The 16,872-nt window shown below is 43.0% G+C and overlaps 1 protein-coding gene across 1 annotated transcript in view; it reads left to right on the top strand.

The window, feature by feature from the left end:
- Nucleotides 1–445: 445 nt before the first annotated feature.
- The window catches only part of VOPP1 (VOPP1 WW domain binding protein), a 109,175-nt gene continuing 92,748 nt past the window's right edge, over nt 446–16,872 (top strand). The window contains exon 1 of the mRNA XM_059397209.1: nt 446–708. Within this exon, the coding sequence (XP_059253192.1) occupies nt 655–708 (54 nt within the window). The 5' untranslated portion in view covers nt 446–654. The remainder of the gene's footprint in view (nt 709–16,872) is intronic.

The raw sequence follows: 16,872 nt of genomic DNA, 5'->3' as shown, positions 1-16,872 counted from the left end.
AGTGAGGTGTAAGGAGCCTTCTATTCACAGTCGGGCTCCCTCTCCCTTGGGCTGTCCTTTCTGTCACAAGTGGGCAGAGTGCACTCTCGGTAGGAAGAGGAGGGAGAGCGAAGAACAGAGAAGCCCTGGATGCCAGACGCAGCGACAGGTTCCTCTACAGCCACCTCCCTCCGAAACAAGCTTCAGCACGCGAAGACTTGGCTTCTGTTAAAAACCTCCCTGGGTCTGTTCGAGCGTGACAGGACGGTCTCGATCGAGGGAGGAGACACCTGACAGCTCCTCTCCCACCCGCCTGGCCCCGCAAGCCCTATCCCGGCTGCCGGCGGGCGCCTCCAGGCGTCGCACACCCGGGCGCCCAGCAGCCGCGTTTCCAGCCCGGGCTGGGACCGCGGTGCCCGCGGGCGCGTGCCCAAGCGGGCGTGCCGGGAGCGCGCGCGAGCCGGGGGGCGGAGCGTTGGGCGGAGAGCAGCCAGGGCGGCGCGGCGCGTCTCGGCTTCGCAACTGCCGGCCGCCGCGCGCCCCCAGCTCCGGCTGGCCCGGGGTCCGAATCCCCGCCCCGCCCCCCGCCCTCTCGCCCGGCCCACGGGGGACGTGCCGCTGCCGACTCGCGCCCGCCACTTGATAGCAGGGCACACCCGGAGAGGACGCGGAGCCATGAGCCGCCTGCCCCGGAGGGTGGCGGCGCTGCTGCTCGGGCTGCTCGTGGAGGTAGGGGCCGAGGCCGGGCCGCGCTTCCCCGGGCGCCTCTCAGACGCGCTAGCGGAGCGCGAACAATGCCGGGGGCCGAGCGGGGTGCAGTGCCGGGACGCCCCCGAAAGACCATCCGGGAGAACCCGAGAGGTCGAGCGGCGGAGAGCCACAGGCTCGCGGACCTGCATAAGTCCGGCTGCTGAATGTGTGGGGATCCTGGTGACAAGGTCCCATCCGTCCCCCACCCCCGGGCTCCCCCCGGCCTCCCCTCCTGTTCCCCACCCAAGACCGCCTACGCTTCCCCACACCCCTTCTCCCGCGCTCCGGGCTGGCTTTTTTCCCTTGCTCGTCGCGGCGGTCTGGAGGACTCAGGAGTGACCTTTACGCGTTGTACCCCAAGTTCCCTCGAGGAGGGCGGGAAGGAGGGGGTTCCGCGCGGCGGGGGAGGGGGCGGTGGTCCCGGGAGCGGCGCAGGCGCAGTGTCCAGGCCGCGTGCGGTTCGAGGTTGGAGTGGGGGGAGCGCGGAGGTGCGAACGCGCGGACTCGTAGTTGTGGGAAAATGTCACGGAATAGCAGGGAAGTCGCCGCGCTGAGCGGGAGAAGGCATTCCTAAGCGTGAAAATGAAGCGCACGGTCTCCAGTTTGGAGAGAAAAATTCCGCGGAGAGTTTGGGTGTTGGGCGTGATTTTCTGGAAGCCTAGAGAGGGAACTTGTTGAAGCCACTGGCAGCGGCAGCGCCCGGTGAAATCAACACTCCCGCCGCCGCTCCAACCCACCCCGCCCTGCCCTGGGGCTGGGAAGTTGCGCCCCCCAATGGGGGGGCTCCCCCTTTTTTCTAAAGCGGGTTTTTTAAAAGGTGAGCTAGTAGGATCCTGGGGTGTGGAGTCTGACTTAGGGTTTGTCCAATTCCCTGCTCGTCTTCGTTACTTTGAAGGAAATTTGCATTAAATTAATGAAATCAGAGTGAATGGGTGATGAATACTTATACTCCTTTCTGTGTTTTCTATTTTAGAGGCCTGTAAAACTTTAATAGTTGGGTATCTGTGCTGGAAATTACTTGGTTTTCTTAGTTGATTAAAAGATGATTATTAGGAAATATTGGATGGGAACGTCTTCTTAGCACTCGAAAGTAAGGTTGATGTTTTGAAAAGCTTCTTGCTCCAGGCAGACTTTTTGTTTTTTCCTTAAGATTATTTATTTATTTGAGAGAGAGAGAGAGAGAGAGCAAGTGCCCTAGCAGGGGTAGGGGCAAAGGGAGAGGGAGAAGCCGACTTCCCTTTGAGCAGGGAGCCCTATGGGGGAACTGAATCCCAGGACCCTGGGATCATGAACTGAGCTGAGTGAAGGCTGGTGGTTAACTGACGGAGCCACCCAGGCCCATGTTATTGTTCTTTGGTTTCTTATTTAGTATTTTTGTATGGTGCCTCCTCACATGCATTCTTTGCATTTGTTGAGAATTTTAAAACCTTAGGTATCACATCTCTGTGACTCACCAGACAGAACATGGGGGAAGTGAATCTGAAAGGGCTGTTTCCCTAAACACCAATGAATCTGTACTTAATGCATGCAGTGCCCGCCTCCCAGCCACCTTTTCAAATCAGCTTTTGATAAAATTATCTAGCGTTCCATTGTCCTGCCTTTCCCTGGGCTTTAGTGTGTGTGGTGCTGTGTCCTGTTATGTAGCTGAGATTGCTTCAGGGACCCAGTGCTTTCCAAAGAAGCTTCCTTTCCAAAGGAATTTCTCATCTTAATAGAGTGTTCAAGTCATGTCTGAAAGGTTGAGATGATATGAAAGGCAGAACTGTGACAACAGTGAAAACGAAATGACTAAGCTGATGTTCTCAAAGTCAAATATCTAGATGATGGGTAATTTCTGCTTTCAGTACAACGGTGTGGTGTAGCCCACTTTCATGAGATGATTATCCTAAGCACCTGATTTGTCTCTGGGGGAGAGGTGTCTCTCTGAGGAAGTAAGATTTTTTTAAATATAGTTCATCACATGGAATTTTATGCATGAGATAGGTACTGAGATGTTTTCATCTTAAATTGGTTGCTCTGAATTTCATCTAAAATTGGCTGTTGTCAGAGCACCTTTGATGCTCGAAATCCTGAATCACATACGTAAGTGTGCAATCACATTTACCAGATATGTGAGGAGGCAAAGAGTTCTCTACACGTTAAGCACATAAAAATACCTACCGATGGAAATATTTGGGGACTTCTGACAGCCAACGGCAACCCAGGAGCCCAGGAGCGTTGCCTCTATTTCTTTGTTCTGCTTGAATGGGTTTAACTGTAATTGATTATATGCTGCTGGGGGAAAAAGGGCATCCTCCTAGCAGTAGTCATTCCATTCCAGCCCTGCAGCACTCTGTTCCTAGCCAGCACCACCTGGGACCAGGCAGCAAGAAATCCTTAAGTAGGGAGGGCAACCGGAAACTGTTTTGAAAAGGGCTCCCCCTCCCCCCATCCCTTTATAGAAATTCACATACCTGTTAGACATAAAGGCTACATATTTATTTTTTACTTATCGCACATTATTTATAGAGTACTTACCCTGTTTCAGGTGCTGGTCTAAGTAAGCACTTTACAAGTATTAACTGATTACAAATATTAACTTAGCAATGACTTCTTTTGCCATTTTATTTCAAAGGGAAGATGTTATGAAGAACTTGTCCACAGTCTCAGCTGCTGTGAAATGTGAGGGACTTGAGATAGAAACCCAGGCAGCTGGCCTCCGCCTCCCTGTGCTGCGCTACTGGTTCTCCCACTGCTGGACACCACAGAGACGTGGCAAGGATTTGCACATAGGGTGTCCTGAAGCCAGGGGTGGGCTTGGAGAGATCTGTGTTCCATGAAGCAGGTGAACCAGCAAAATATGCTCTAGAGTTCAGTCACACTTCCTTAGGGGACCCATGTAATCTAGCGTCCAAACTGTGACGCTTGGGAGAATGAAATCAGAAGCTCTTAGTAACTGGGCCCGCGCAGCAGACATCAGTCCACAGGACTGTCTCAGGAAATTTGGTTATTGGCTCACCCTAAAGCCTAGAGAGGGCTTTAAAGTAGGAACAACAGGCTGTTGAGAGCACCGCCTCTTCCCCAGGGAGGCTTCTTAGGAGCTCATTAGTGAAGTGACCTTTCCTTTCTGGTATCTCAGAGTTTCCTATGAATTGCAGGAAAAGCAGATGAGGCCGCTCATTATATCTCCCTAACCCCCTCCTCCCCCCACTGTCACTCTGCCAGCTGCTTAGGTCCCAGGCACCCAGGTCACGAATGTGGTCACAGAATCAGGGAATCCCAGGGCCTTTTTTGGGTAATAAAATTCCAAAATTCTCTGCTTCTCTTCTGCTCACTGGCTCCTGTGAGGCCCCGAGGACAGTGCCTCCAGAAAGACTGAAAGTGCTAGACTGTCTCCTGGTAGCCCTGGGAAAGTCATTCCCAGCGGTCTTCATGGAGCTGCAGTGGCACCTTAGAAGCCAGAGAAAAAAAAAAAATTTAAGTCTGATTGTGCTTTAGTTGAACCTGGGGAGTAATTAGGCTCTAGGGGTATGGGCCTCTCAGGGGCTTTTTATCAGAGTGCCTCATTTTCTAGATATTGTTATTGCAGTCACTTTCTGGAGGTCAGGTTGTTGACACTTTTATAATATACTTTGTCGTGTTTGTTCCAAGGGCTCCGAAATGAGCCTAGAAACATGCAGTGTACTATTTAATACAACTCTGCCCAGTGCAAGTGCCGGGTGTTCTGTTGGATCTGTTCACTGGGGGAATGAACTCTGCTGGGTTACCGACTGGAGGGACTGGCATCAGTATTTTTCTGTTTCTCCCCTGGCACCCCAAACTGGAAGCCTTTAAGGGAGACTGCTCCGTGTGTTTCAAAGTCGTTGCCACAGAAGAACAACCCCTTCTTAGGCTAAAAAAAGGGAGAGGTCTTCTCCTAGAAAGAGGGTTGAAAAGTGAACACTGTCTTTTGAAACTAAGGAAAATAAGAGGATTACTGAGTATTTTTCTAACGTCCTATGACGTTAGAGGCTAGAGATTAGAACCTGGGAGGCTAGAGATTAGAACCAAGTCGTGTTTAAGGTTTTTTTGTTTGTTCGTTTGTTCCTTGCCATATGTCTCTTGTGCCCTGGAATGCCAGCAGTTGTGGCAGCCCTTGGGTCCCAGTTCTCTGACATTAACCTTTTCAGCCCTCCCACTTTGTAGACCTTTTGGAATCTGAGCAATGTGCAATTTGAATGCAAAAGAAGACTGTGGGGAGTTTGTTTCCTCTAGAGGCACAAGGGAGGCGGGGTGCTGAGGATGAGAGCTGGCACTGATAAATGAACCCAGTGGCTAGCACTTGCTCTGAAGTAGGGAAAGCCTGGCCCAGGTATGTGAGGAGAGCCAGACTTGGGGCTCTAACTGGCCCTTGCTTTCTTTTGTGCACGGTTATAAAGGCCAGCTGGGGGGACAGCTGGGGGGACGTGACTCCAGAAGTGCATGGATTAGGCTCGTGGTCACGTGATTATCTAGCCATAGGATGACAGCTCATTTTCCTAGAACTCGTGTTTGTCATCTCTTCTTGATGAGGCCTCTCCCATGTCACCCTTAGTGACACCCTGTATAAATCCCAGCCTCCCTGCTCAGACCAATTCCTTCCCTTCTCTGTATCTATTACCTCTAAAATATGATGGGATTTACATTATAAGGGCAAAAGTTTGTTCCATTTTGTTAACCGAAATATCCCCAGCTCCTAGAACAGGACCTGCCACAGAACAGGACTCCGTAAATATTTGAATGAGTAAACAGATTAGTGGGTAATGATCATGGGTGAAGGAACTGAGTGGATCTACAGTAGGAGAGGGGAAGGTCATTGTTTAGTTGTGAGCATCTGTACTAGGACTTAGCTCTAATCTGTTTGAACACCTGCAGTGATGGAAACTTAAAATCTCTCAAAACAATGCATCAGTTTTTTGGACAATCTCAGTAGTTTAAGTTTTCTGTTATGTTGAGGAGAAATGACTGTGTTGTTTTTACCTGGTTCTAGTTCTACATTCTTGGGCCTTGTAGAAGAAATAGAATCACAGTGTCAACCCCTCAGTGTTTGACCACAGCTATTATAGTCCCCACTGTGTTCTTCTCAAGGTTCATTCCCTTCTGTCATTTCTCCAAGGACGTGGTTTTGAATCCTCTCACCATCCTCACAGCTGCCTTTTGAAAACTCTGTCACTTTGTTAGACTCAAGTAATTCTCACTGATTGGTCCTAGAAAAAGTCAAAACTAATCCGTTTAAAACAAGGGCCAAAATTTTGTTGTTAATAGTGGGAGAAAAAGCAAAGCTCAAGTTATAAAAATGAGTTAATTTTATCTAAGTATTTTTGTAATTATGAATCCATTTTGGGGGTGGGAGAGAGATTAATTTTTCTGACAAAAATCTATGATGAATAATAGGATAGTCTTCACTCGACATTGGAAATTAGAGGCATGATCATAAAGTTTTTTGTCTTTTTTTCCCTCAGAATTCTATATTCTAGTAATCAACCCTTCCCCCCCAATTCCCACCTCTAGCTTCTCCTGATCTTTTTTATTTCATATCCTTCTCCTTTGGTCATTGTTAGTGATTTAGCTACCAGATTCTTTTGTCCCTTCCATAGGCTTCATGAGCTACTGCATCTCTGTGAGATCTACAAGGTCATTGCTGTCTGTTCCTGTGGTATCTGTTGTACTCTCCTGTGATCTTGTCATCAAAGATGTCGCATACTTAAGTGGGCTGGGTTGTTGGTGCACTGCTTTAGGAGAGAGTTCAGTAGTGAGTATATTTTGTCATGAAGCCTTTAGCTTGCCTCTTATCTCTTCCCCACTGTGACTTATTTGAGCAATAAGGACACACTGTTCTATAGGTGTGACTGACTGGCTCTATCACAGCCCTAGTGTGGACCTTGTCATATGCAGATAAGATAAGCCAAGAGATTCACATTGAATTTTCAGTGACACTTCAATCTTTTAAATATGGGCTCCGGGTAACCCACAAATCCTCACAAAAGTTGTGGAGATGTTTATTATAATTTATTATAATTTTAAAAACTGAAATTGAGGACTATATATTTATTCTAATTATATTTCACGTTACATTCTTCATGTCATCTTGTTAAAATTGTCAGCATCTGCTTGGATGTCTCAGTCCATTTGGGAGGCTATAACAAAATACCACCTACTGGTATAAACAACAGAAGTTTATTTCTTATGGCTCCAGAGGCTGAGAAGTCCAAGATCAAGGCTTCAGCATGGCTGAATCTTAGTGAGGGCCCTCTTCCTGACTTGTAGTGAAGCACCTTCTAGCTGTGTCCTCACTTGGTGGAAAGGGCAAGGGGTCTCTGTGGGATCCCTTTTAGAGGAGCACTAATCCCATTCACGAGGGCCTTAAACACCTCCTAGGGGCCCCAAACCAGCACATCAGGCATTAGGGTTTCAACATATGGATTTTGAGGGAACGTGAACATTCAGACCATAATAGATGATGACACGACCATGTGTTGTAGAATCTCAACTCTTTGTATATGGGCTGGTAATCTTTGAGTAAATTACTTAAGCTCTCATCGACTCAGGTGATTCACCTATAGAAAGAGAAGTGCCTTAGTGTTGAGGGAGTCCATGGGAAAATCCCCCACTTGAGACAACTCTGTGTAGGCTGGATAAACAGATTGTGAACATTGTCTCTAGGCAGGCCCCAGGCATCTTTATTTTTTAACAGGTGCACAGTGCTTCTGATGATGAGACGACAGTCTGTAGTCAGCCCAGCCAGACTAAACTGTTTGCTACGGGTCCCCGAAGGCACCACATGATCTCTGGTTGTTTCCCTTCCCTCTTACTTTTCCATTTGAACTCCCACCATAGTTGAAGATGATTAGGTGATGTCTAGGAAGACCATGCTAATTGTCCCCTCGGGTATGAGTTAAGTGCCAGAGTTGGGCAAACCACTTTCAGGACCTCCTAGCAGAGGTATTTTAATTGCCCATTTGTGGTCTGTGAACCTGTTAGACCTTGAGCTTTTAGGGGACCTTGGTTCCGAAAAGTTTAGCAGATATGGGAAGAGGGGGTGTGGAATGAGAGCAGGAGCCTGGATGTAGAGATTTACCTCAGGAAAGAGAATGTGGTTTGAGTCGGGAAATGAGGAGGTGAGCAAGGGGAAAGGTGTAGAAATATTTTAGGTTTAGTGGGGCAACTGGGTGAGATACTTGTTGTTGTTGTTGTTAAAGTAATCCAAGAAGCCGAGTTGGAAAGCATCTGAACTTTAAGTAATGGCAAAGGTCTGAGAGAGGTATTGTGGGAAGGGCCACTTAGATGGTGTATACCTCTTCGTTGCAGAACATTGCTGGCTGAGATTTAAATGAACATTTCTAATAGTCCTGTGGATACAGCCAAGTGTCCTGACTTGCCTTTGAATGACAAGGGAGCAGAGGAATGAGAAGGTAGCTACTAGAGTTGGGATTGGTGCTGGGACCATGGTAGTATGTCAGGAGCATGAGAATTCTTAGAGGTTATTGTTAAGATGGCTAATTTAGGGTCAGTCTGGAAGGTATAAAATTAGAAGGGGGTTCATGGATTGGAAAATGAAGAAAGTGGAGGATATGGGGCAGATCCCCATAAATTGAGCCATTGGGAAAAGAGTGAGGATATTGTGCTAAGGAAAAAAAAACTTGCTATGAGGTCTGTATTAGTTTTCTGTTACTGCTGTAACATTAGCTCAAACTCAATGGCTTAAAACAACACAAACTTACTATCTTGAGGTTCTGGAGATCAGATGTCTTACATTGGACTCACTAAAAATTAGGGTGTCAGCAGGACTGCTGGGCTGCATTCCTACTGGAGGCTCTACTGCATACTCTGTTTCCTTGCCTTTTTAGTTTCTAAAGGCTGCACCCATTCCATGATTGCTGGTCCCTTCTTTCATCTTCAAAGAATAGTATGTTCAAATTTCGCTCACTTCTGCCTCCTTGTGTCCCTTATAAAGGCTCTTGTGAATAGAATAGATGGTGCCTACCCAAATTAGCCAGGATAATCTCTCCATCTCAAGATCCTCAACTTAATCACATTTGGAAAGTCTTTTGGCCATGTAAGGTGACATACAGGTTTCAGACATTAGTTGGTGGACATCTTTGAAGGGAAGAAGAGGCATTATTTTGCATAATACAAGGTTGAAAAAACTACTGCTTAACATAAATATTGTGGCTAAATCACTGTTAGTGAAGTTTTTTTACAGTCCATTAACACATTGCCTACAAGATTATTCTGTGGGAAACTAATCTGTGCAGTCCAAAGCCCTGCTGAGATAGATGGTCAGTGGAGTGAGTGAGTAAGTGTGTGCCACAACTCGCTGCGCTGGGTTGAAGTGAAGATTTATTAGTAAGTCTGTTTCATGCTTTGAGTTCTTGGTAGGAGGTGTGAAAATATGTGGTACTCAGCCTTGTGGAAGTTGATGTTTATTTCCAATTTTCCTGAGTTGCACAGGAGGGCAAATCATAGATAGAGAAAAGGTTTCTGTCATCATGGAATTGAGACCACAGGTTACCTGATGCACTTGATGCTTTTTCCACTTCCTTGCAGGAAAGGAACTGGTCTTCACACTGGTCCCCTGAGTTGGGTGTTTGGGGCCATCACTGTGGTGGCTTCTCAGGCTTGCCTCATGATCGTCTCTGTGGGGAATGACTGCCCTTGGAGACTGCCTTCTGGACAGGAGTCATCCTACTCCTGTGAGACTAAAGGGGTTGGCAAGGAGTCTGGGAAGATGGCAGAGTAGGAGGATCCTAAGTTCACCTCATACAACAGATACACCTAGTAATAGCCACACTGGTGTAACTAACCCAGAAAATGAACCGAAGACTGGAAGAACAGACACTCCACAATGAATCTTAGAGAAGCCACATTGAGAAATGGTAGGAAGGGCATGGTCCTGGTCAATCAGGATCCAAACTATCCAGTGAGATGAACCATTAATTGGAGGAGTACCATGGAGCCTGGAGCATGGAGAAGGAACAGAAATACACCCCACACCAGGTACCCCAGACACAGGGGACCTGCACTGTGAAGATGACTCCCCATAAGATTTGACTTTGAAAGCAGAGGGGCTTAACTTTGTGAGTTTTTATAGTCAGTGAGACTTTTCTCCAAGAATAAAAGAGTTGGCAGAAGCCATTTCTCACAACCGCCCCCTGCCTGGACTAAATACCCAGACACCTGCAAGAACCAGCTTGAACACTCTCCATATAGCTTGTTAACACCATGTGTCCTACCTTGTGCTCTCCTTTGAATTTGCCCCGTCCAACCCACCCTATCTGACAGAAGTCCCATCAAAGCAGCTCGTCAGATCTCCTCCTTCAAGCAGTACCGGTAAGCAGCTGCATAGGCCTTGCTAATACTACATGCCCTGCCCCCATGTTCTCCTATGGACTTGTCCCATCCAACTAGCCCCACTTGGCAGAAGTCCCTCCAAAGCAGCTCCATGTCTCATCCTGCAAGAAGACCAGCATACATCTTACTAACTAATACCATGTGACCTGCACTCCCACATTCTCCTGCAGACTTCCCTGTCCAACCAGCCCCACTAGGCAGGAGCCTATCTAAAGCAGCTCCAGAGGCTTCTCATTCTTTAGTCAGCCCCAGCAGTGCCCAACAGCACTCCAAAGTGACTCCTCTCAGGGAAGTCATAAGGCCAGTGCTTTTAAGATCAAGAGGAGAAGATAACCATACACAACAGTCCCACTGCAGCCCCAGCAGTGGGCTGGGGTCAGACATTCAGTCTGACTGCCAGTCCCACCCACCAACAAAAACTTCACAGGGAGCAGCACAAAGAGAGATCGCTGTGACTACAGCAACTCTGCAACTCACTGCAACCACAGCAACTCACTACAACCCCAAGAGATGGACTGGGGTAGACACCTGGTCTGACTGCAGGCCCTGCCCACCAGTGAAAGCCTTTCAGGAGAACAACTCAGGGAGACACACTGCAGTTAAGTGTGACTGCAGCCCTGGCAAATGGGCTGAGGAAAGGCATCTGGTCTGACAGAACTACAAGCCCAGTGTGGCCCCAGACTGACCCCTTAATGATGCAGTGACCAGACACCGCCTACAATAGGTAAAGAGAGCCATTGTAACTGAGTGAACTGAAGGCAAACATGGCTCAACCACAGGAGTAAGGTGCATGCAGCACATGCAGGAGATACTCCTTGAAGTGCCAGGTTCTGGTGAAGCGGGAACATTGCACTATTGAGCATTATAGGACCTATTCTCTGTAAGGCCAGTGCTTTTAAGATCAAGAGACATAAATGACTTTCCTAATACATTGAAACAAACACAGAGGGTTAGACAAAAAAAGGAGAGGAATATGACTCAAATGAAAGAACAGGGCAAAATCACAACAAGAGAACTAAATAAAATGGAGATAAAGCAATATTCCTGATAGAAATTTCATCTCTGATTGGTTCTTTTTATGTTTTCTACTTCTATTTTTAAAGAATCAATTAGAGATGAAGAACTGAATAATTGAATTTAAAAACACACTAGAGAGAGGAAATCATAGACCAGAGGAAGCAGAAGAACAGACAGCAAGCTGGAAGACAGAGTAGTGGAAAGGAATCTAGCTGAACAACAGAAAGAAAAAAAAGGATAATAAAGAATGAGACTAGGTTAAGGGAACTCAGCAATATCATCAAACTTAACAATATTGGCATTATAGCAATCCCAGAAAGAGAAGAGAGAAATTGGGGGAGAAAATTTATTTGAGGAAATAATAGCTGAAAACTTCCCTAATCTAGAAAAGGAAACAGACATCCAGATTCAGGAGGCACAGAGAGCCCTCAACAAAATCAACCCAAGGAGGGCCACGCCAAGATATTGTAATTAAAATGGCAAAAAGTAGTGATAAAGAATTTTAAAAGCACCAAGAAAAAGGAAGACAGATGCATACAAGGGAAACTTTCTAAAGCTATTAGCTGGATTTTCAGCAGAAACTTTGCAAGCCTGAAGCAAGTGGCATGCTATATTCAAAGTGCTGAAAGGAAAAAAAAAACCTGTAACCTAGAATATTCTGTCTAGCAAAACTGTCATTCAGAATAGAAGAGAGAGAATTTACCAGACAAACAAAAACTAAAAGAGTTCATTACCACTAAACCAATCTTATAAGAAATTTTAAAAGGAATGCTTTATGTGTATAGGAAAGGCCATAATCAGGGGTAAGAAAATTGCAAAAGGAAAAAAATTTCACAGGTACATAAAAACATAAAAAAAGGAGCAGATTGATCACTTGTAAAACCAGTGTGGAGGTTAGGACACAAAAGCAATAGAATCAATTAGAACTACGAAAATCAGTCAAGGATTCGCAAAATAAAAGTATGTGAAGTATGACATACATAAAATGTGGGTGGGGCAAAGATTTAATGCTTTTAGAATGGGTTCAAACTTAATTGACCACCATCAATCTAATATAAATTGCTATATGTACTGGATGTTAAATATCACCCTAACAGTAACCACAAATCAAAAACCTATAATAGATATACAAAAAAAAAAAAAAAAAAAAAAAAAAAGAATCCAGGCATATCACTAAAGAAAGCTATCAAACCCAAGAGGAAGAGAGCAAGAGAAGAAAGGAATTACAGAAGAACTACAAAAACAACTGTAAAACAAGTAATAAATTGGCAGTAAGTATATACCTATCAATAATTACTTTTAATGTAAATAGACTAAATTCTCCAGTCAAAAGGGATAGGATTCTGAATTCTTAATTTAAGAATTAATAAGATTGATAAACCACTGGCCAGACTTACCCAAAAGAAAAGAGAAAGGACCCAAATTAATAAAACCATGAATGGAAGGGGAGAGATCATGCCTAACACCAAAGAAATAGAAACAATATTAGAAATTATTATCAGCAACTGTATGCCAACAAATTAAGCTAGAAGAAATGGGTGCCTTCCTGGAAACTTACAAACTACCAAGACGGAAACAGGAAGAAGTAGATAATCTGAATAGACCAAATATCATAACGAAATTGAAGCAGTCATCAAAAACCTCCCAAAAAATGAAAGTCCAGGGCCAGATGGCTTCCCATGGGAATTCTACTAAACATTTAAAGAAGAAATAATGCCTATTCTTTTGAAGTTGTTTCAAAAAATAGAAACAGAAGGAAAACTTCCAAACCAGCTCTGTGAGGCCAGCATTACCCTGGTTCCCAAACCAGGCAAAGACCCCATCAAAAAGGAAAATTACAAACCATATCCCTGATGAATATAGATGCCAAGATTCTCAACAAGATCCCAGCTAATAGGATCCATTAATAGTACATTAAAAGGATTATCCATCGTGCTCAGATGGGATTCATTCCTTTGTTGAAATTTTTAAGGTACTTTTTGGAAACATCTTGCATTTGAGTGTTTTTTAGACTCTCTATTATTTTATTTTTCCAACCTTTCTATTTATAAAAGATGCTGATGATGCCCAAAAAACAAATAGTCTAGTCAAGAAATGGGGGGCAGAAGATATGAATAGACATTTTTTCAAAGAAGACACGCAGATAGCTAACAGACACATAAAAAGATGTTACTATCACTCATCCTCAGGGAAGTACAGATCAAAACTACAATGAGATATCACCTCATACATGTCAGAATGGCTAAATTAACAACACAGGAAAGAACAGACATTGGTGTGGATGTGGAGAAAGGGGAACCTTCTTACACTGTTGGTGGGAATCCAAACTGGTGCAGCCATTCTGGAAAACAGTATGGAGGTTCCTCAAAAAGTTAAAAATAGAGCTACCCTATTACCCAGTAGTTGCTCTACTAGGTTTTATCTAGAGGGTACAAAAATCTGATTTGAAGGGCACATGCACCCCAGTGTCTATAGCAGCATACTCTAAGTTATGGAAAGAGCCCAAATGTCCATTAACTGATAAGAAAGATATGTCTGTGTGTGTGTGTGTATGTGTACACACACACAATGGAATATTAATTACAAAAAATAAAATCTTGCCATTTGCAAAGACATTGATGGGGCTAGAGTGTATTATGCTAAGTGAAATAGGTCAGTCAGAAAAAGAAAAATACCGTATGATTTCACTCATGTGGAATTTAAGAAATGAAACAGATGAACGTAGGGGGAAAAGAGAAAGAGGGAAATCATGAAACAGACTCTACTCTTGAGAACAAATGATGGGTTGCTGGAGGGGAGGTGGATGGGGGGATGGGTTAAATGGGTTATACACATTAAGGAGAGCACTTTTGATGAGTACTGAGTGTTATATGTAAGTGATAAATCATTAAAATTCTACCATTGAAACTGATATTACACTATATATTGCCTAACTGGAGTTTAAATAAAAACTTGGAACTACTAAACTAAACTAAACTAAAAACTACTGAAAAAAAAATGGTGATGTGATAACTAGCAGTAACATAATAGTTGGCTTACTACATGCCAAACGCTGGTTTTAAAAATTTTGGTAATTTCGAATTTTCCTTTACTCTTTTTTTTTTCCCTAACTTGCCTGAGGTATACTTGCCAAATGTTTTACACATTTAAGGTATAAAATGTGATGTTTTGATGTATGTATACATTATAAAAAGATAACCACAATCAAGCTAATTAACACATCCATCACCTCATATAATTATCTTTTGTGTATGTATTGTGGGAACACTTAAGATAAACTCTCTCAGCAAATCTCAAGTCTACAGCACAGTTTTATTAACTAGTTACCACGTTGCACATTAGCTGTCCAGACCTTATGAATCATGCATAACTGAATTTTTGTACACTTTGAACAATATTTCCCCATTTTCTTCTTCTCCCAATCCTTGGCAACTATTAGTCTATTCTCTGCTTTTGTGAGTTTGACTTTTTTTGATTCCACATATAATTGAAATAATGTAGTATTTGTTTTTATGTGTCTGGCTTGTTTCACTTAATATAATATTCTCTAGGTGCATTCATATTGTGAAAATGACTGCTTTTTTTTCTTTTTAAAGGATGAATAATACTGTATTTTTTATGAATAAAAGCTTTTTAAAAAAATCCATTCACCCATTGACACTTAGGTTGTTTCCTTAGCTGTTGTGAGTAATGCAATGAACATGAGAGTTCAGATACTCTTCAAGATAGTGATTTTATTTCTTTTGGGTGTATACCCAGAAGTGAGGTTGCTAGATGAGGTGGTAGTTCTATTTTTAATTTTTGAGGCACCTCCCATGTGTTATCCATAATAGGTGCATCAATTTATATTCTCATGAATGGTGTATAACAGTTCCCTTTTCTTCACACCCTTGTCAACAGTTCTTATCTCGTGTTTTTGATAGTAAGCCGTCCTGATAGGTGTGAGGTGATATCTCATTGTGATTTTGATGTCCTGTCCAGATTGGTGACATTGAGGATTTTTTTGAGGATTTTTTCATGTACCTATTGGTCCTTAGTATGTCTTCTTTGGAGAAATATCAGTTCAGATACTTTGCCCACTTTTTAATTAGGTAATTTGTTTCTTTGCTATTGAATTACATGAGTTCCTTTATATTTTACATATTAACTCCTTATTAGATAATATGGTTTGCAAATATTTTTTCTGTTCCATAGATTCCCTTTTCATTTTATTGGTTGCTTCCTTTGCTGTGTAGAAGTTTTTAAAGTAAGATAATGTCCCACTTGTTTCTTTTTGCTTTTGTCAGCTGTGCTCTTGGTGTCTGTCATACTAAAAAAAAAAAAAATTGCCAAGACCAATATTTTCTTCTAGGAATTTTATAGTTTTAGATATTATATTTAAATCTAACTTTGGGGCATTTGACTGGCTCAGTTGGTTAAGTGTCTGCCTTCGCCAGGGTCCTGGGATTGAACCCCACATCACGCTCACTGCTCTATGGGGAGCCTGCTTCTCCCTTTCCCTCTACCTGCTGCTGTGCCTACTTGTATTCTCTGTGTGTGTGTGTCAAATAAATAAATAAAATTTTCTAAAAAATAAATCTAATCTTGAAATGATTTTTATCTGCTTGAATTTGTTGAGACTTGTTTTGTGAAATAACACGAATCTATCTTGCAGGATATTCCATTTGCACTTGAGAAGAATGTCTGTTCTTCTGCTGTTGGTAGGCAGTACTGTATATGCCTGTTACAAAGAGTGGAGTCTCTGAGTATTATATTGCTATCTGTTTTCTTCTTTAGATCTGTCAGTGTTAGCTTTATTTATTTACATACTTTGATATTGGGTGCATATATATTTATAGCTGTTATATGTTGAATTTTATCTTTATATGATGGCCTTCTTTGTCTCTTTTGATAGTTTATGATTTAAAGTTTCTTTTGTCTGATATAAGTCTTTTGTCTGATATAGCCACCCCTGCTCTCTTTTGGTTACCATTTGCATGGAATATCTTTTTCCATCCCTTTCCTTGAGCATGTGTGTATCTTCAAAGCTTAAGTGAATCTTTTGTATGTAGCATATAGTTGGGTCTTTTTTTTTTTTTTTTTTTTTTCAAAATCTGTTCAGCCACTCTATTTTTTGATAGGAGAATTTAATCCATTTACATCTAAAGTTGTTATTGATAGGTAAGGACTTTCTCTTGTCATTTGGTTCATCATTTCCTGCCTTTGTTGTAGTTTTTGTTCCTTTCCTCCTTTCTGTGGTCTTCCTTTGTGATTTGATGATTTTTGGGGGTGTGTTCTGAGTCATTCTGAATCATTTCTCTTAATTTTTTGTGTATCTAGTGTAGGATTTTGCATTGTGGTTGTCAGGAGGCTCACATGAAACACCTTAAAGTCTAAGCCATAAATGTACCTGCAGTTGCTACAAAAACTACACTTCTGCTCCCTGCCCAAACACATTTTGTGTCATTGATGTCACAATTTTGTGTGTGTGTGTGTGTGTGTGTTGTTTGGCCATTACTGCACTATTGTAACGATAGTTATTTTTAATATTTTTGCGTTTAACTTTTTATACTAGTTAAAAATTACTAGCGTTATGGTATTGGAGTATTCTAAGTTTGTTTATACATGCACCTTTACTAGTAAGTTTTGTGTTTTGTGTGTTTTTTTGGTTACAGATTAGTATTCTTTCATTTCAGCTTGAAGAGCTTCATTTAGCATTTCTTGCAAGGTAGGTCTAGTGGTGGTAATCTCCCTTAGCTTTTGTTTGTCTGAGAAAGTCTTTATCTCACCTTCATTTCT

Source organism: Mustela nigripes, chromosome 4, assembly GCF_022355385.1.
Source record: "Mustela nigripes isolate SB6536 chromosome 4, MUSNIG.SB6536, whole genome shotgun sequence".
NCBI classification, from domain to species: Eukaryota; Metazoa; Chordata; class Mammalia; order Carnivora; family Mustelidae; genus Mustela; species Mustela nigripes.
This window is presented reverse-complemented; position numbering and strand designations above follow the sequence as displayed.